This window comes from Hyposmocoma kahamanoa, unplaced genomic scaffold (assembly GCF_003589595.1).
Source record: "Hyposmocoma kahamanoa isolate Upper Pololo Valley unplaced genomic scaffold, ASM358959v1 277, whole genome shotgun sequence".
Classification (NCBI taxonomy): domain Eukaryota; kingdom Metazoa; phylum Arthropoda; class Insecta; order Lepidoptera; family Cosmopterigidae; genus Hyposmocoma; species Hyposmocoma kahamanoa.
Genome location: NW_020653774.1, coordinates 853,670 through 874,648, shown reverse-complemented (window position 1 = coordinate 874,648; position 20,979 = coordinate 853,670). Strand labels below are relative to the sequence as shown.

At 35.7% G+C, this 20,979-nt stretch overlaps 2 protein-coding genes across 2 annotated transcripts; one reads left to right on the top strand and one right to left on the bottom strand.

Annotated features, from left to right (window-relative positions):
* The first annotated feature begins 4,357 nt into the window (after positions 1 to 4,357).
* LOC113229096 (probable cyclin-dependent serine/threonine-protein kinase DDB_G0292550) lies at positions 4,358 to 10,006 on the top strand. The gene is made up of 5 exons (XM_026462590.1): positions 4,358 to 4,424; positions 7,641 to 7,691; positions 7,930 to 8,163; positions 8,593 to 9,785; positions 9,959 to 10,006. The coding sequence occupies exons 4-5, from the start codon at positions 8,907 to 8,909 to the stop codon at positions 10,004 to 10,006; spliced, it is 927 nt and encodes a 308-aa protein (XP_026318375.1). The 5' UTR covers positions 4,358 to 4,424; positions 7,641 to 7,691; positions 7,930 to 8,163; positions 8,593 to 8,906.
* A 3,914-nt stretch (positions 10,007 to 13,920) lies between these two features.
* LOC113229100 lies at positions 13,921 to 19,164 on the bottom strand. The gene is made up of 4 exons (XM_026462593.1): positions 19,103 to 19,164; positions 18,404 to 18,521; positions 15,759 to 15,927; positions 13,921 to 14,268 (listed from the first exon to the last, which is right to left on the bottom strand). Exons 1-4 carry the CDS (start codon positions 19,159 to 19,161, stop codon positions 14,087 to 14,089), a joined length of 528 nt encoding a protein of 175 aa, XP_026318378.1. The 5' UTR covers positions 19,162 to 19,164; the 3' UTR covers positions 13,921 to 14,086.
* Between the last annotated feature and the right edge of the window lie 1,815 nt (positions 19,165 to 20,979).

The window sequence follows — 20,979 nt, the reverse complement described above, 5'->3', positions numbered from 1 at the left end:
TCACAAGTTCCATAGAAATCTTCAATAATTCTGATTGGCGCCTTTGTCTAAAGTATTTTACGAAGCTAGTTACCTTCTAGTATTATTTCATTGTTTGACGTTTGAAATTGAAGAGTTGTTACTAGAACTTTCTCTTAAATCTATCATATTTAGGTTTCGTATCAGTTACTTGTTCCAACAACGATCAAAAAGATTCATAAATTTGTGTTTACCCAACACAGTTTAGGTGAGGAGTCATCTACGAAAGTATCCGTATACGGATAATACAAAGAGTACGTGTGTGTGTGTGTGTGTGTGTGTGTGTGTGTACGTGTATGTGTGTCTTTTATCCAGTGACTCAGGATACAAGACACCAGGACTTCTCACAAAAATGGTGTAGACTCATCTATTTTTAGCGAACACAGCAGCATCTGCAGTCATGAGAACGGCGTCAAGTTAGACAACATAAGAAAGACTAAGGAGTCGATTATATAGAACTTTGCCAAATTTTGTAATAAGGATATAATTTATGAAGACCTTCATTTGACGCGATTGTGTGTGTACACACTCCCTATCAAAACATAGTTACACATACATACCTAAGTAGATAATTATAATGCTTCTTTAAAATTAGTCACCCGACCCCGAAAGATAAACTAGTACAAATATAACTGGAGACCGAGTGTGGCGAGTAGGATTGGCAGTGTTGCTATTTTAGAAATAAAAGATTCCAAGTATAACTTACGTACTACAAAAATCGGAACCGCAACGTCAACCACTTCAACATGTGAACCTTAAATGACACGCACAGACAGGAGTGTGTGAGGGGATGAGGCAGGGGTGTTGACGTCATTAAAGCTCTTCAGCCTGCAAGGGAAACTCTGTTAATTTAGACCATTTTTTTTCAAACGCGTTTTAAGTATGTATATATGTTTCAGAATTTTACGTCTATTGTCTAACCTCAAAACACGTGTGATTTAAAAAAAAAGTATCGAGGTAGAGGGCTTAGAATAATAACGTATAGAATAATAGTTTCATATCAAACGAACTGTCACAAGTGAGGCAAAAATCAAATAAAATTCATGTAGGTAGGCTAGTTTTAGTAGTAGGTTAATTTTCGGTGTTAGTGAATATTTATATAAAAATACAAGTTGAAACGCGTTACTTCCTTGTGGAATGTGATGTTAGTATCTATTTTATGTTTGTCTGACGTATTTTTACACTCATTTACCGCACATTTCGTCATTTTTAGCTAAAATTCCGGAGCTGTTCGCGGTGCAAGTTGACCTTGAGCACTAACGGCCCGCCCGCTCGTGTAGGCCCTTTGGGAGCGCTTCAATTTGCCTCACTTAGCGTGTGCGGACTAGGTTTCTATGCGTTATTATTCTAAGGGAGAGAGTATATATGTAAATGTCTTATTGAATTACTAGAAAAAGGTTTAATAAAACCTATGTATGCATTGACTTACAAGTCAATGTATGTATTTGGCATTGATCAAACATTGGCACGAGTCAGGATATGCGTTCATAAAATATGAAATTTTGAAAGCCCACTCTTAAGTCATAAAAGATGATAATGGTATATCGAGTTCTAAGGTTGGTCGCGATTGTTACACATAGGAAATGAAACTATTTTTCCGGATTTATATCGCGTAAATTTGTTTGTTGATTGCCAGTCAACCGTGACCATGGGAATTTTGAAGGTTCGGGCCCTTCGGTTTCTTTGAAAAAACAAATATACACGAATTAAATCCGGAATATTAGTTTCATTTCCTAAATGATATTGGTACCTACAAATCATTTATCCATTACATAAACAATTATATTAAATTTGATGTCAATAAATATATACAGTATTAATTGTTGAAAATTATTTAAATTGAAAGAACAATAAAAAAGTCATTAGATTTATAAAAAGTATTTTACACAAGGTACTTTTTACGCAGGTTTTTTGAGTACAGCATTATATATTTAAATTTAAACTTAGAGTACAAATATTTCGAAAAACAATCCAGGAAACCATTGTAATGATGATTGTGCGTGGTTTGGATTAAAATTATAAATAGGTCAATTCAATGACATCACCAGACAGGCCACCAGGCCGGTCAACGGCTATGCCTATCGCGGTAGGTATTTGTTCAAGTATAACGTAAAGCAAAACAGGAAACTAGTCTCAGGAGACAAAAATTACACAACCAATAATAAATTACTATTATAAATTTGCATTTTTTTCTTGTCAGTTGTTCAGGTATGGTATAAATAGACGTTAATAAAACTGCCTCCGTGGTCTAACGGTTACCATGCCGGACTGCCACGCAGAGGTCTCAGGTTCGATTCCCGGGCCGGGAGAAATAGTTGTATGGCCTACAATTATTTCTCTCGTGAGTTTGGATGTAATTTGTGGTTGTCTATGTGTGTGTCCATGGCACCCGCGACACAGGGTTTCCCTAGTGCGGGGCTATGTTGAGTGTGTGCGTGCGTTAATAATTTATTTATTCATACCGAACGGCTTTAACGTTCACTGTGGATTATTTAACATCTAGTCGTGGGAATTTGATTTCGACGTCTTTGCACAACCATGTTGCGGCTATTTGTATTAGTGTTACTTGTGGTTGTTACGCGTAAGTATATTTCATTTTATATTCCTTTAAACCACTTACTTCCACACGCGTAATAGTCGTTTTTGTGGCTGTTACACAATGACAGGTAAGGCCTAATTATGTACAGTTACATACACTGCTTTATCTATACATTATAAGCTCTCTATCTCCTCTCTATGATGTGTTCAAGAGCCATATGTTACGACTGGCGAAATGGCAGCAAATAAATTTCTCACGCACGTCACACAACCGTAGTTTTTATTTAATTCATAGACAGGCTAGAGTCAGCCTCAACTATCATATCATTCGTTAGATATCATGTAACATGTGAAATTTGTCAAAATTGTTTGCTATTGACATTTCATTTCGAATAAAACTTCATCTCGACTGATATCAGAATTGAGGCCGAATCAATTTGTTTTGTTTTTAGAGATGTTCGAAATTTGAATGCAATAACAAAATCGAACTTGATATTATTAGAAATCAATATTAACATTTTCACAGATAAGAAATTTGTTCTAACAAAACTGTTTATCATAAAGATAACTAGCTAGTCGTAATTTGCGATTTTTGAACACATCATATAGAGGATGATGTGTTCAAAAATATGATGTGTAGATAAAATACATAATAAAAGAAAACGAGATCATCTACAGAAATTAAAAAAATAGCTTAGTAAGCTATTTGTGTGTGGGGGACAGTCTCAGTATTCACTGCGTGTCAGAAGTGTGGTTTTCAACCAACCCCCAACTTTAGTAAACACATTTTTTTAGAGTTATTTGAGTAAACAAAAACCAAATCGACAGTATGACTGCAGCGTCCTGAATGAGTTCTGTATTATTACCCGCTCTTGTCAAAGAAGGATCTCAGTTACATATACTATAACTACGGCAATCAACAACGAAGCGAGTACTTTAAGTGGCGCGTAGCCGCTAGACCGCTGCCCCCGCGCCGATTAAACCGCGCGTTGACGCAGATCAGCGTCTCCGCCACCGCGTGCGTGATTCCGCGTCCCGCGCACCGTCGCGAGGCGCGGTGCAGTGTGTTAATCGCCTAACTATCACATTCTACAGATGCCGCGGTCCCGCGGCAGGCGCGGGCGAAAACCGCTCCGTGACTTCTTAGTGTAACGAAAAATTAGTTTCAGCGCCATCTAACGTGTAATAGTTATACTAGTAGTTTTTACTAAATTTTTTTTACTAAAACGCCACCTGATGGTGAATGGCTGAACCAGGATGAAAAAAATACTGAAATATTGTGATATAACTCTTACTCAAGTGACTGTAAGTACAATTTTGTTAAATTTTAAAATTATGTTACGTCGTTTTCACGTTTTAAGCCCTATCCAATCAAAATCTTTAAGTTATGGTAGTAGATAATAGAGCGCAAAGTTTGAAGTTGCACACAAGCTAAAAAGTGGCGACATCGGTACCCGATCTTACATAGCGTCATTACATTATCTCCCCTGTTTTTCTATATCTGTGGTTGGAAGAGCGAATTGTATAGGTAGTTGAATAAATGCGAATTGCATATCAGATATCAGACTATGCTCAGTAGTGAAGTTTCCTCCTGTTACGGCCCTATCCAGGTGGATATGGGAATTCAAGGACTTCATCGAAGGCATTCATATATTTCTCCCTGTTCTTCGGCCTACATAACATTGTTCCAGTCATAAAAAGGCGGCTCTCGACGGCCCGTGATATCACGGGTCACCCGCGCGGATTACAATCGGCGAGCCCGCGCTAGTACGGGTGGCACTCTTCGCAAGTGGCGCGTGCTCGCGCGGCGCGCCCTGTGACACCGCGGGTCGTGGGAAGCCAGCTCCGGAAGTTAGTTGCTAGTGCAGGTTAGTAAAAGTAATTTTTACTGAGTAATTAAACGAATAATGACAAAAAGTAAGTTACAGTGCCGTTCAGAGCTTTAAATAGCAAATATCTCAGGAGCACTGACATTACTGCTTGGCGAAAGAAATAGGCTAGGTGGTAGTACTACCCTGGACGAACTCCTATACAAGGAGGTGTGCTGTTACTTAATATAATCTTTGTTTCAATAATAACAAAAAATATTTCTTTTCTTCTATAACAAGCATATTTAATAGAGTAAATGTTTATTGTTATACACTGCTCAACAAAGTCTAGGGAACAAGGTTATTACATATATATTTTTTAATTTAACACACTGTTACCTTATATGATGTACAACGAAAGAAGCGTTATTTAATATTCATTTTAATGATAAAATAATAAAGGGTAAGAAAAAAATAAAAACATTTTTATGATATAAAAAAAACTATTTTAATAGTAAAACTTATAATAAAACAGCAACTTTTTAAATAGTCAATCAGACCTCCCAAGGCATTGGCTTTACAAGGGCGTACTAAGCATGAGGTTGTCAATTGTCACCTGAGGAACAAGACACCATACTCAGAAAGCTCTTCTTCGGTGTGTAAATTTTGGGGAAGATTACAAAATGCTTTTCTCCCGAGAAAATCTCATGTTCAATGCGATTGAGATCGGCGGACAGAGCAGGCCACTATAACAACGTGACATCGTACTCACGGAACCAAGCTTGCAATGTGTACACGTGCACAAACACCGCATCTTGGCCGAGCTGCTGTCGGTGAGCATTCAAATTGCCTTTTGTCCAAACGAGATCAGTTCTTCCACTCAGGCGAATTCCAACCCATACTATTATCGTTACGCCTCGGTATGGATGAACTTCATAAGGATTCTGGAGTTGACTCCTGTCAGGAACTCGCCAAACTCGCACTCTTCTTGAATCGGGACGAAAAGTTTGAGTTTCAGTCCAAACAAAAAAACAAACAAACAACGAGCTGAAGCTCTTAGCGGTCTCCGTCCATGAAAATGGACTTCATGCAAACTTCTTCTGGCAGTTTGATGATTAACAACCATTTGGTGCAGGGACCGCAGTCTTTCTACCAGCTGTGGAGCTGTAATATGGGACTGTCCCCTTGCAGTATTTTGCAAAAATCGATTTTGTCTCTGGGATGTGATCAGGTATCTCTTTGGTGCGTTCGGTTACATCTATATATTTCCCATATTCGGCAAATTACGCTTGGTTACGCGTTAACAGCGGCTGCTTTCAGCATACCCGCAGCCCTGAACACTCTCTTCCCGCGTTAAATGGTGACATGACATGCCGCTCAAAATCATAAAAATTGACGACCACAACGATAAATTCTTTTAACACAAGAAAATCAAACATAAAGTGGTACTAAACTCTCATTTGCTTACATTAGAAAAACCTATGCGCTGCGCCCAAATATAAGATGTTCGCTCCTTAATTCAAAATGCTTTTGCTTTTTGTTTAATTTTTTTTTATTTCGAACTATAATTTATTACAGTTATTTACATTTATAAATTTCAGTGGCCAGTGCTATCTTCAAAACAAAAAAAAAAATAAGTTAACATTATTGAATTGTTCCGTACACTTTGTTGAGTAGTTACGTATTTGTTATTTACGTAAATATAGTTCAGAAAGCAATAATTGAAAAAGTATAATTAGAATTCCCTATTGTTCAAATCATTCGTCAAACAATAACTTACAATGAGGAAAATATAGACTCATTTCAATGTTACACTTGTTTCAGACAATGTAGAACTCTCTTTAAAATAAACATGTTTGTAAATTTCAAATATTTACTTTTGTTACTTAATTTGTATTCTGGTGAGTAAATATTTTCTTCTTCTATTTTATTTGGCCAGTCAACAATAAAAAATGAGAAACATACATGCAAAATCTTAAAACTAAGTGCACAATCTATTATAGACCGACATGACAGTCATGTACAGTAAATTATTGCAGAGTGAAAAAAAGTGTAATCATTTAAAACTAAGCAAAAGTATTATACTGCAGAGAAGTTGTACACAACTTCATCAATCGTTATAATCAATCGTTGCTCAATGATCGTTGTGCAACTGGCAAAGCCTAGCAATGGGTGAGTCCGCGCATAAACAGTCCTGCGAGAAAGCTTGCAAAGGGGTTTTATAGGAAAACCTTGGAAGCCTGCGGGGAACATTAAGTGATATTAGATTTAGAAATGAACTGCATTTAATCTGATTGTTTAATTCATTATTTTAACCTGGAACGCACTCAATGTGCGATTCTCAAGGTGGGATGGAGCCTACGCTTCAGATATCCGACCTCTGACCTCTACAAAACCTATGAGGTCCTTCCAGTATGGCAGCTATTTGTCCTTCGAACAGGTTTTGCCGTGCACACTAAAATCGCACGCACGCACGCACGCACGCTCGCACGCACGCGTGCGTGCGTGCGCGCGTGCGCACACCGTGAGTGGGTGAGCGTGTGTATGCATTTTTGGTATGACCGTATTTTTTAAAAGTGATGTTACGTTCTTAGTACACCTAGTGGGAGTGAACGTGGTGATCTGTAACATAGGTCCCCAACCTAATACAGACACTCCAGCTCTTACTAAGAAAGTTGTTATTATACATGAAATCTAACTACTTATAGACCTTTCTGAGAGAAATGAAATTTTAGGAGAATTTATGTCACACACTGTGGATATTACAATCATCGGTGAATCAATAATCAAACAATCATTATTGCTGTCCATTTCCTAGCATTGTAAGTCACGCGGGGTAACAAAATAAATATTACAAAACTGGTAAAATGAAAGCCCAAGAGCCATTTCGAGTATTATTTACAACAACTTTGAACGTAATTATCTTCTCATGTGGTCTTTGGGCATATTACGGACATATATGTATATCATAAATGTATATAATAAATACATATATATCATAAATGGTTAAAAATATTTTATATACTACGACGACCTCGGTGGCCAAACGGCTTACATTATGGGCGCTGGATGCGGATGTCCCGGGTTCGATTCCCGGTAGGGCCAACGTGGGTATTAACTTTTCTAAATTGGTTCTGGTCTAGGTGTTCTGGAAAATGCCCCAAAGTTCGTTCCGTTTCTCTGGTGCTTATAATACGGAACTTCCCTAGTTTGTGGCCAGGCAATTGGTATAGTTGTGCACCACATGTATTATATTATTATTATTATATTTTACAGTGAATACGTCACCTTGGGAACAAAGAAAATACAGCTTAAATCTCGGAGAAGGTAAGTTATTACTCTGTGTTATGTAAGAACATATGATTATTGACTTTTTTTTTTTTCAACTGACTATTTTTTTAACATATATCGTGTAACTGTTGTATACCGTTTAGCTGTATACTTTTTCATGGGGCAAATTAGTTCAATTAATCTTTCCTTGAAAGAAGGTCTACCATAGCAGCACCTAGTTTGGACTCCCTGTCGCCCACATTTAAAATTCTGTACAATTCAAATATCATTCCAGGTTACACGTATGAAAATGGCACAAGCAGTTACTACAAACTCTTCACAGTCCCGCGGAACTGGACAGATGCTCAGAATCAATGTAACCATGATAAAGGACATCTGGCGATTGTCAGTAATAACTATGAGGCGGAACTTCTTATCAATATCACAAAAAGCCAAGATTATGGTTGGGACAAACCGTTATTTCTTGGATTTTATAAAGGATTCGACGATATTTTGCAGTTTGTTGAGAGTGAGTTTCCTCTTCATCGGCCATCTCTTGTAACAAACTAAACTAAACAAACAACAAGTATTTCGTCAAACTAAACACAAATACTACTGAGTATTTAGAGAGAGTAACAAACAGGTTGTTTTCAAAATCAATAGCGATGAACCAATGATGCTAAAACGTTTGCAGTTCCACCAATACATACACGTCCCACTGCTGGACACGGGGGTCCTCTAAAAAGAGTATTTCATCATAGTGAAGCGCACTAACCCAATGCGAATCAGAGACATCACAAATCTTCGAAGAGTTGCTTCGGCGATACACTACTTAGTAGACTCGACCATGAAAGTGTCAACAGGCATCACGTGCTAAGCGACTTACAGCATTTGTGATTGCTTAATATATAACTAATCCACCATTCATAAAAAAAAATAATTAACCATAATATTACAGATAAATCAATCGTCGAGGAAGAATACGACAAATTTTCTACAAAGTGTGACATTGCGGACACGAAATTCTGCGGAACATTTTTAGAAGATGGAAGACTCTGTATCGAAAATTGCGACTTGGCATTACCATACATTTGCGAAATAAATCTTGAGTTGAATGAAACTGCAAACGTGGCTAATTACGCTACAGTGTTGAAACTTGCTGATGACTTCATAAACATTGTGACTAATATTTTTAGTTCCATAAATGAAGAAGAAGATTATAAACCATTTAATTCGACAGCATATGAAACACATCGTCCTCTTACCACAAATATGACAGAGAAAAATTATTCTGCTAATGTAAGTCTTAGTAATGAACAGTTAACTGCTACAACATTTGATTTAATAAATGTCACTAGTCAATCTAATGCAATAATTGAGTCAGTAAAGGAAAGAAATAATTTGTTATCGAATTCTACATCACCTGTCCCTTTTGTAAATGTTATAGATAAGGCACATGCCATAGACCAAAATTTTGCTACAAATAGTACACTGTATAGTATTCCAAAGACTGATGATTATAAAAACGTAACTGCTCAACCAAATAGATCAAGTGTTACAGTTAACACAAGTTCCATAAACTATACTTTGCCTTCAAATTCAACTTCTTCTGATTATATCGTTAATACCTCAGAATCAGCCGATTCAAATAACACCACACGTGTCACAAATAACACCAGCACAATAAGCCACGATATATTCAATTTTAAATCTACTTATAGTGACGCTAATGAAACTGGTAAACCTGATGGAGATATTGTTATTACTTCTGTTACTTTACCAAATGTTACTACTTCCAGCACGCCAAACGTTACACATTATAGCTTTTCGAATAACTTGCCTATTTTATCAAATGTAACAAACGCTAGCACTCATTCGCCTACTCCTACTAATTTATTTATTCCAAATTCCAATTATACGTTAATAAATTACGATATAATAGCACAATCAAAGTTTAATGCTACCGATTCAAATGGAAATATTATAAATGTAACAACTGAGACTGTAGATGGAATGGATATAAACAATACGGGAAATTACTTAAGTACGACAGAGAAATATAATATTACGACTTTAGAAAATACGCACATAAGAGAAAAAGAAAGGGATAATTACACAAAAGATACAAAGGAACCAAATAATGATTCAAATGTAAGTATACAACAAAAAACAAATATCAATAAAACTAACGGGTCTGCCAATCCTACAGAATTGATAACGGACTATGAAAACAATAATGTAAGAATAACTCAAACTGTTGTAGACCACACACCGAGAGTTATAATTAAAAAAGGAGTATTTCTAATGGACTTCTTTGTTCATAGAGTGAAGACACAAAATACGGACCATACTGCATATTTTACAAGGCATAAAGATAGGACAACAACTAGACATAATGATGTTGACTGTACAAGTGACAAAAAATTTAACACAGTACCTAAACAAAAATCAATTCTAACAGCTAAAGAAACTCAACAATATTTCGAAAACTTCGCAATTTACACCATATCTTTTCTATGTGGCTGTATTGTTACGTTGGTTCTTTTCTGTTTTATCAAAAAGCTGAGTCATGACCCACGCGGTTATACAAGTAACAATTTTTGTTTAACAAATGTTTCTTGAATGAAATTGGAATTCAATGAAAGAGGACGTAAATAATTGTCAAACTCTACGATAGAATATTAATAATGATAAATAATATCAACAGGAAGTTTTGATATAAGTTATTTACTTAGTCACGATACGTTGCTGTTTTGTAAATACATATTTTATTAAACCCTGAAGTAAATATTATGTTGAAACACTTAAGAAACGATACTACCTCCGCTTGAATTGAATTTTTTCCCGTAGTAATACGGTTCATTTTGCTTGAATAGGGACATTGGCTTTATTTCAGAATTTTTTTACAAACGCATTTAAAACCATTTGATAAATATATATCATACAGTATACGTTCTGTTTAGTTCAGTTGATATAAAAAGAAATTGGTATATGTAAAGCAACTATTCTTGTAAAATTTCGAAGCAAGTTTGTGTTTTTTTCTATCGTGGAAATTTTTAGGAATAATTTTTTTGCACCTTATTGTAATCAGTGTGTATATTCAATTATGCTATATATTTTTTCCAAAGTGTTTTTCAGCACTTTCACTGTTATGTGAAATCAAATAAAGCCATTTGAGGTAGTATAGACTCTTAATTCTCGAGGAAGATCATGTGATGTGTGAAATCTCTAACCGGCGTTGGCCCAGCGTAGTAGACTACAGCTAATCCTCCAGCTTTAATTGTTATAATATGCTGACCCCAGCTCTCTAAGCAAACGTATACGAGTTAATAATGACGATGTAGTTTTAATTATTGTACAACATGTTAAAATTATTAGTTACTTTAACAGTCGTAAAATATCATGTGCGCTTATTTACTACAGCTTTCGAAGTGAAATAAATTATTATTCCACATTACTATTAATCATTTCTCTTTACTTTTTATTTCTGGGATGGTCGGCCTAGCGTTCTGAGATGGAAGATAATGCTGCTTACCCATAATTTTCCACTACTGCCTACTCTTAAGGTGGTTTTCCACCGGGTAGATGAGACGAAAGGAAGCGAGACGATTTCTCTTTATCACTATCTTTATCTTTATGCGTAAGCGAGCGCACTAGTTAGGCTGGCACATGCGCTACGTTTGAGAAAGAAAGAGATAGCAATACTTTCTCGGATCTTCAGGCTGCTGCGCTAGAACTTTTTGTAGCACGTGACGTGTAAGTCAATGACCTTTGCATCAAGCAGGATCAAGGGGCCAACCACAACCTTTCAAAAAACAATCTTATTTCAATTATTAATACAAATTCGTCGGTCGGTCGGATTCGAACCGACGTTTTCTTGCATACCGTGCCAGACGCTATACCAACTAAGCCACGGCTTTTTAGTCGTAGCGCCATCTATGACAAATCTATTGCAGATTTATCACCCAGTTAGTACCTTTACAGCTACCAGTCGGTTCGAATCCGACCGGATCGAAGGAATTTTTTCTGAGTGTTCGATCTGTGTATTAATAATTGTAACAAACTAGTGGAGTAATTTCACAAAAAATAATTGAATATCAATTCAATACATAAAAATTTAATTAATCTTATTTCAATGTAAGCATAAAGTAAGCATATTATAATATTACCCATATTTACGAATGTGACAAACCTGTCAACCAAGTAATGTATTATTGCTAAAGCGATTTCCCAATATTGTCTATTCCTTACTAAAAATAGGAAAGAAATAACGCTATATGAACTGTATAATGCCATCTTTTTCTTTTTTGATGTTCCGAAGCGACTTATCGTAGGTATAATGATATACTAAATCTATGGTAAGTACTTAACGATGATACATTCAAAGAATTTTAACTGTTAAAAAAAGAAGTGTGAAATAATAAAATCTATTAAAATTACTCTGTTTTCAATTATTTTTCCACAATTTCATGAAGAAAAATAAATAAAACAAGTTGTGTCTTGATAGTCACCTTGTGAATTCGGAATTATAGTCTAGTGTCAATTGTTAGTCGCTGAGGAGCATATAGATGGCGCTGTCATAACTTTACGAAATAAACATCGCGTATTTTTAATGATTTCCTATAAACTTTTAAATAAAAAATAAACAAAATATTGAAGAGATTTATGTAAATACATAAATTCAACTTAACTTTTAATCATTACAAATCTATATTTAGATAATAAATTCGAAAATAATATTGTTTCCATTGCGTCCAAGTAACTATTTTAAGATTCCTAAATTTAACATAAGAACAATGTTACTTTAATTTTAAAGTCGCGTCATGGCACGAACTGAGTGGATGAATAGTTACAAAGCTGCCAATAAAACATCATAGCTTTAATATTATAATAAGCTACTAGAAGCGCGTCATGGTACGAAAAGTCAATGTAAGGTTAAAGTAATATTGTTTGAAGAATGCAATGAAATAAAATATATTTTTCTATTTATTCTTTTAATGATTACGGTTCAGTTTCAAATATAGAACGACTTCTGTAAAAATGGCGAGAATGCAAATCTACACATTGTATAGCAAAGGGCTATGGAATGGAATTCCCTGCCTATAGACTTATTTCTTGAACGATGCTCCATGCTCCATCACAGAACTCATCGTCACTTTCCATCACATTATCACATTTTTTTAAGAAAAAAAATATATAAGATTTTTAGGCTTTAGATTTAGGATAGACAAAACGAATATATAGTCAAATACTATTTAATCCTTTATATAATATAGTATAGATTATAAAAATAAATTAACATCTCCGCTGCCTCCGCGGCGGTGTGAACCGAAGTATGAATAGATACGGCTACGTGAACTAAGCTAAATACCTGCAGTGTGACCTGCTCTTTAGAAAATTCTCGAAGAGGCCTACTTATTAGGGTCACTTCAAATTAGCAGACTGTGAGCATCAACAACTATATTACCTAAAATATATAATAATTATTATCGATATGCTAGCTACACGATGACCACCGTGTCGAGTGGCTTGCACAACGGTTTTTATTGTGTTGCCATCTGTGTGGTCCCGGGTTCGATCCCCGGTCGGGTCGACGTAGAAACATTTCTATATTCTATTTCTATACCCACACCCGAGAAGTGGAACCGTCGTTGTTTCGGATTTCCATAAAACAAGTTAGTTCCTTTTTTTTTTTTTTTTTTTATTGCGACTCGACAAAATGACTGCACCTTCGGGATCAGAGCAACGTATATGATGATCTCTAGTATTTAGAAGTATGTGAAATAACGTTTGTAGGAGTAAACCACTTTTAAAATGATTTAAGAAGGAAGGAGTTAATTAAAATTCAAAAATTAATGAAAAAAGATACAATTGCAAACTGGTTTATAGGGCAATATTACAATAGCGAGGAAAATAGACCCATTTTTAGCCATCGCAAGTTCCCATAGAGTAATAACGCATAGAATAATAGTTTCATATCAAACGAACTGCCACAAGTGAGGCAAAAATCAAATTCATGTAGGCTAGTTTTAGTAGTAGGTTAATTTTCGGTTTTAGTGAATATTTATATAAAAATACAAGTTGAAACGCGTTACTTCCTTGTGGAATGTGATGTTAGTATCTATTATATGTTTGTCTGACGTATTTTTACACTCATTTACCGCACATTTCGTTATTTTTAGCTAAAATTCTTGATCTGTTCGCGGTGCAAGTTGACCTTGAGCACTGAAGGCCCGCCCGCTCGTGTAGGCCCTTCTGGCGCGCTTCAATTTGCCTCACTTAGCGTGTGCGGACTAGGTTTCTATGCGTTATTATTCTAAGGAGTAGCGCAAAGATGTCGCGATGATAAAATGTCAAAATAATAACCACCGAAACTTCCCACCAAACACCGTCCGATCAACATCAGCCCATAAATAATTTTCATATCAAACGTCATCTATACACTACGGTTCTCAGTTATACATGATTCGCATTATTTTACTATCCTCTTTGACCCTGGTATCAAAGTCTCTCATATCTCTTCGCCTGCTTTTTTCCCTTTCAGGGTCATGAAGTTGGTACTCAATTTTGGTGCAGGGGCAACATCCGCAACAACTGCACATTGGAGTCGGTTCTTTTACAAGGTTTATCGCTCCTGCACAATCAATAAAAACAATTATTGTAATATATAAAATACATTATCATCTTGCGCAATAAAAAAATACTATTATTGGAAACAGAAATAGAAACCATTTTTTTTTATTATTTATTTATCCTCCCAATGACATTTTTACAAATAAGATAAGGTTCTAAGGAACTTCCTAAAAGTTTATCGGGAGAGTTTGGTTGCTACGCTTAATATTACAGTCACATGATCATTACATTCATTCAACAACTTCACAGTTTTTCAACATGTACCTACATTGTATCTAACAAATCTTTTTTTTAATTTCATTTTTAGCACACTTTTTACTACCTTCAAGGTTTTCTAAGACAGTTAAAATGTTGAAATTAAATAATCCCTAATTCTTTTACCATATACGTTATTTGTTTTAAAAGTTTCATAGCTGCCCATCGTTGCTTGTCTTGCTGGATAATTACAATTATTTGGTACTTTATATTCAGGACTTGAATATTCTTGTAATATTACTTAACAAGAGTTATGTTACATATTTAAAATGGCATGTCATAATTGTGCGTTTATTTACACTCTCTGCGCACCTTATCATCTTATCATCTACTCGTAACACCTAATTTTGTTAAGATGTGTCGCGGAGGTAGCACCATACGTTCCCACACAGTAATTTATTACAGATTCAGCAAGGGCATGGTATAAATTATCGCACGGGGAGTACAAATCAAATCAAAACACAGTAATATATAAGTTCAAGCATGTTTCGCCCGAAGATAATTGAGGCATGCAAAATAAATGAATAATAGGTCGTCACATGGTTACATTTACATTAAGTTATATACAATTAATTTAAATTCTTTTACATAAAAAATATTGTAGAAATTCCCTAATACTGTAATATACCTTATTCTTTAACAATTCATATAATTTAGTCTTAAATAATGTAATGGGCAAGTGTTTAATGTCATTTGGTAATCTATTGTAAATTCTGACACACATACACAAACAATTTTGATTATATTTTTCTACCTTAGGTACGTCAAAAAAAATCAGTCTATTGGGATTTCTATAATTTCGATGGTTCACGTCAATACTCTTAATACAATAAGCAAGCATGTTGAATCTGCCTAACATCTGTCGCTATCAAGTACAAAGAACATTTATATGTATCGACCAACTAAATCGAGCATCTACCCTCATATAAACCCTCACATAATTACTAACTTGTTCTATAAACGGACATTTGGCTACTGACTATTGCATTCCTGGCCTGTAACTCGACCACAGAGCGTGTAACCGTTGCGAAATATCCGGAAAATAAATTGAACTCATACCGTGGTAAGAAACCTGTACTTAGTAATAATCATAATTTCTTTCTAGGATTCTCATGTTGATGTAGTACATTCAGGTGGACTTAAAAGGCCGTCACCACGTAAAGTTCAGCTCCTCAACCGCGTGAGCGGGTTTGACCTAAACATTGTCAATAAAAAATAAATGTACAGACATCTCACCCATTTTCTTAGCCATCCGATACAAGTGCAAGTAAGTGCAATCAACATACACGTTCATCGGTGCTTGGCAGATCCTCACCACTTCTTGCTTCATTTCTTTACCACGTTCTATCGCGTGAACGTACCGTGTCTTCCCGAAGAGGGGGCATGGACTATTACCGTACACTTTCTGAAATATGAAATATGAAATAAATATAATTTTCTCAAACATGCTCGGAAATGTTTGCATTGTTTTCATAAAACGTTATATCATTTATGGACAATTTGTCATTTATGGACCGAGCGCGTTCTTCCCGCCCAAGGCGTGCCAAGTAAGTATAAAATCCATTACTGTCCGCTGTTCTAAACTTTCAAATCTGTCTACGATTAAAATTAACTATGTAAACCCAGTGTTCGTGATTGCAAGAGTTAAAAATACCTACCTGTATCCGTATTTTTTTTTGTGAGAGAAAAAAAACGGTAAATTGAACTAAAGTGCTTAGGTGCTTGATATTCTTTTCCGTTTTTTCGTCCTTTTGTATTTTTAAAATGTGCGATAACTAAAATACAATAATAGATTGTACTCCGCCTAATTTAAAACAAGAGGCAATACTAGCCAAATTTCATATATTACTTTATTATTAATTTTTTTGCTTTTTCCATTATACATCTTCCTTTCTTTGGTCTTTTATTATTTTCTCACATTGTTTGAGAAAAGCACTATATACGCCTCGGCGGGAACGGGGATTACTTGACTCGTATCAATGTGATGTTACTCATACTAGTCTAGTAATCCTTTACTTACCGGCCTGTACAATAATGTACTATTGCTTTGACGGTGGAAAAGAACATGTCAATGTTGAAATAATCTGTAATAATTGTAAGATTACAAAATTCTTTTATCGCACTAAATTCTCTCGATATAGGATAGTACACAGAAGTGGAACGTTGTATATTTACCATTACCATTGTAATCCTGATCATATATTTTCAAAATTTTCCATGTATTAAAATGGGTCAACTTTTAAGGCTTGATCATACGTAATGAGAAAAGATGCGTGACGATGTTACCTCTCATTTAACAAAGTCATATTATTTACAAATATAAAGTGTACAAAGGGTGGTTTATTTCATAGCCTAATTATATTAGATATAGTAACAGGGGTGACAATGAAATACTGTAAATGACATGTTTGAACAATAATCTCAGTACAGAGAACTAAAAAAACCGACCTCAAAAGTACGTGGAATTACGTCTATTTGCTAAGTTTCATTGAAATATCCCCTAGTTCGCTACTATACAGGACTTGATACTGGAGATAATAAAAATAGGTTCTCACTACGCCACTACTCAAAGTATATCGAGAGAAAAACGCCTTGAATTGGAGAAATAGCAACATCAACTAAATAATAGCTAAAAGTAATTGCTCCTAAATTAAAGTTAGGCGCTATTTATAAAAATGAATCTTCATGCGTGAACAGCCACCCTTTGAGGTGGATGATTTTCTTCAAAATGAAATGGAACCACTATGGAAATACCCCCTTTCCAACAAAAAAAGAATCATGAAAATCGGTTTACAAATACCGGAGTTATCGCGTAACATACATACAAAAAAAACAAATAAAAAAAAGACAGTCGAATTGAGAACCTCCTTCTTTTTTGAAGTCGGTTAAAAAGTAATTTACAAAGACAGACCTCTAAAACTTCTAATAGGAATGCCGCAGACGTCTGTAATTTTGCATATTTTTAAATATCTGCTACCGCATCCGAATCAATCGACGGAGAGTTTTTACGGACACGAATGTTTTGCAGGTCACGACTACATTGTCGAAGCCCTACTCAAAGCACATGGCAAGAAGAAGTATTAAGAGAAGCGGGAAAAACTGTTGGATAAAATGGTTTACTACCGACTACTGACCGAACTATTGACTAAATTGTACGAAATACGGGCACCGGTAGTGTATATGCTCTCTGTGCAAATAGATGGTTCATGTAGGACATAAGATGGAGTGTTCTAAACTGTCTAGTTGACCGAAAGACGAACACTGAAGGAATTTAAGTTCCGGTACACACTCTCCGAGATATCTGATAGTTAGCCGACTAGCAGGCCACTTTTCTGCGATGATCAAAATTTTGTAGCTTCAACTTCACAAAGCAGTCGTTGCTAATGAGTCTGTGTACTTATGCTCCACCAACTCCAAGGCAACTAACGAGTATCGAAGTATGAGTAGCAGTAAAACGCCTTGTGAAAGAGTTAGTCCAGGGTAGTACCTGGTAGTACTACCGATTTCTACCGCCAAGCAGTAATATCAGCATTACTGTGTTCAGGTTTTGAAGGGTAAGGGTGCTGGTGAAATTACAGGCACATGGGACTTGTCAACTTACGTCTCAGGATGGTCAGATCTTTGCGATTTAAAGCTGTGAATAGCACTGCGACAGTCACGGACAGACGTCCCGTCACTAAATATTATAAAGAAAAAGAACGTAGCTGTCCCAAAGGTGGCGGTAATTCTTCAAACTCGTTAACTGTTCAGTGTTCTTGTTCAACGCGTAAATCGCATTAAGCGTCTTGACACTTCAAATAAAATAATGATTCTGATGATACTTTGCCTGTCCAACTGAGACACTTATGTTACGACCAGTGTACGTGTGTAAGATGTAGTACCTTTGGCCATCTCCTCACACATTCGTCGACAGGTTTTCTTTCAAGCAGCAGCTCGTACGACGTGGCCTGGACTTCACCTTTCCATATTCGACGACGACTTTTGCAGAATGGGTGACATCTAGAAACGAAATATAGGATTAAAGACAAACGATGCTCTAGAAATATTGACTTTTGAATACAAATCTTGGGATGATGATGATGAAATTATTGAATTTTCGTAAGAACATCGAACAGTTCTTGATTTTTTCAAACATATTATTCTCCCACTCAAAACTTAATCAGATGCCGTAAACAATGAAAGGCCTGGCTATAAATTTTAGTAGCAGTGAAAGCCATTGTGAAAGAATTCCTCCGTGGAAGTACTGCCGCCATATTTATTTTCGCCTCCAAGCAGTAATGTGAGCATTACTGCGTTCCGGTTTTACAGGATAAGGGGACATCTTTGTGATTTATAGCTCTGAGAGACACTGCAACTAGCATGGATAGGCCTGTCCATTACCGCCTTACTTGATATCAGATACAAGTAAAAGAAAAAAAATACTGTGTAGTCATAGCGACATATAGTAACATTTCTAAACATCGTTGATGCTCCCACCTCCTGCAATGGAAGGATTCCAAAAGAATTGAGTTTTGCATATTATTAACCTATACATACGATTAATTCCAAACTCTCTTAATAATATTCAATACATTTCTTACGAGCACAGCCGTAATATTCTCTCCGGGTCGCTTTCAAGTACCGGCAACTGTGGAAACATTTCTTTTCTTTATGAACTGAAGCGTAAATTAAAATTTTTGCACGAAATCAATAGAAATAGCCATATATAAACGTCACGATTTTTATGCTTTTTTTTAAAATACGCGTTCATATCTTAGAGTACGGAAAAAGGTCGTATAAATCCTTTTTGCGCATGTTGACAATGACATTTTAGGAAGTATGTTATACTGCCAAGCCTCAGTGATATGCGTACATTTAAGAGCGGTTTTACACACACCCGGCGATTATTAGCAGCTATGCAAACGCGATACAATAGCGATGCATTCGCTAATTGTCTATATATATATACAGGTCGCTACAATTGCAATTTATAAGCGATTGAGTCGGTGCGAACGCGCGACTGCTTCGATACAATTGAGTCGTTACACCGCGTGTAAGGACTCTTAATTGTATTGTAGATTTAAGGAAATAGTATGCTATAGTAATATTAATTATTGTGAACATTTCTAAGGTACAGGTAGGGACATAGTTTGTGTCGTAAGCAATTTCAGGTTTACAGTTAGTGGCAGTCGTTCCTTCATCACTATCCGCATAACTTGTGTGTAATCAAAATGTAATTAAATTAGTAATTATGTGAAAGCCTATTTCGCCGTGGAGAATCATTGTTATTAATTCAGTATGGATATTAAATAATCAACCCCTAAATCCGTAAGTATTAATAATAACTGTAGAGAAAAAAGAACAATATAACAAACCAGCTGTTAGTGGAGCAAGAAGACGACGACGACGAATTTTTTCTAAGTGTTCGATCTTTAATTATAACAAACTAATGAAGCGATTTCACAAAAAATAATTGAATATCATGCTAAGAATATCTTAGTAAAGCATCGTGACATTCAATAAAAACTTCAAAAACTGTATCATTTTTCTTTCCTGGACAGCGTTATCGTTTTAGAAGGCTTGGGTTCCACCCGCGTTGTGGATATTTCAAAAATTCGCACCAAGCGTTACGCTTCCATGTTTATACGGAGAACGGCTATGGCGTGAAATTCCCTGCCTATGGCTTATCATCTGAACGTTATAACTTGGACCTATTCAAGGCGAGACTGAATAGGCATTATTTATGTGCATGCTCCAGCGTCGACCTCATCGTCACTTTCCATCAGGTGAGATGGAGATCACTTGCATTTTGCGATTGTGAATTCTATAGATAAGGAAAATGATCTATAAAACACTGATTTTTTTTCAGTTTTCTGACACTTTTAAAGAATTATTTGGTTCACAATCAAATAACCGAAAAAAACCGAATAACCCGATACATGAAAATTAAATCCGAAAAAATCGGTTTTCAAACCCACTAGGTTTCTACAAGCTCTAACCGTCATACGCGCATTAGTATTCACCGATTTTATAATCAGTACAGCCACAGATTACAGAATATACAGATACACAGTCCCATACAAGAAAATGAGTCCATGCTAAGTTTTTAGCTTCCGCTAGCTATTTTGATTCGTTTATGGTACACTAGATGGCGACTATAAATCAACGTCAAAGTAGGAGGTAGAAAGCTTATTACCCTGCATAGTAACTAGATGGCGTTTTCATTTATCACTAGCTAGATTGATTCGATGAATAGATTTAAACTTAGGCCTGTTGCGTCTTTAAAATTTACGTAGATACATACTTACGTAAAACCACATAGTAAGTTCTGTCACATATTGTGTACGGAAATAAAACCACGTTACTGGTTTTTACTAAACTATTGCTTTTTATTAAATAATGTATGTAAGAGATATCAGTTGGGTACACTACCTATCTAGACGGTGTGTGACACAATATTTTACCCTTGTTCTTGAAG

Coding starts and splice junctions, on each gene's coding strand:
- LOC113229100 (XM_026462593.1), bottom strand. CDS start 19,161: ATGTTTCCACAGTTGCCGGTACTTGAAAGCGACCCGGAGAGAATATTA. Junction 18,522..19,102: donor AGAATATTACGGCTGTGCTC/GTAAGAAATGTA, acceptor TTTCGTTTCTAG/ATGTCACCCATTCTGCAAAA. Junction 15,928..18,403: donor GTGTGAGGAGATGGCCAAAG/GTACTACATCTT, acceptor TTCATATTTCAG/AAAGTGTACGGTAATAGTCC.
- LOC113229096 (XM_026462590.1), top strand. CDS start 8,907: ATGACAGAGAAAAATTATTCTGCTAATGTAAGTCTTAGTAATGAACAG. Junction 9,786..9,958: donor AACCAAATAATGATTCAAAT/GTAAGTATACAA, acceptor CTTTGTTCATAG/AGTGAAGACACAAAATACGG.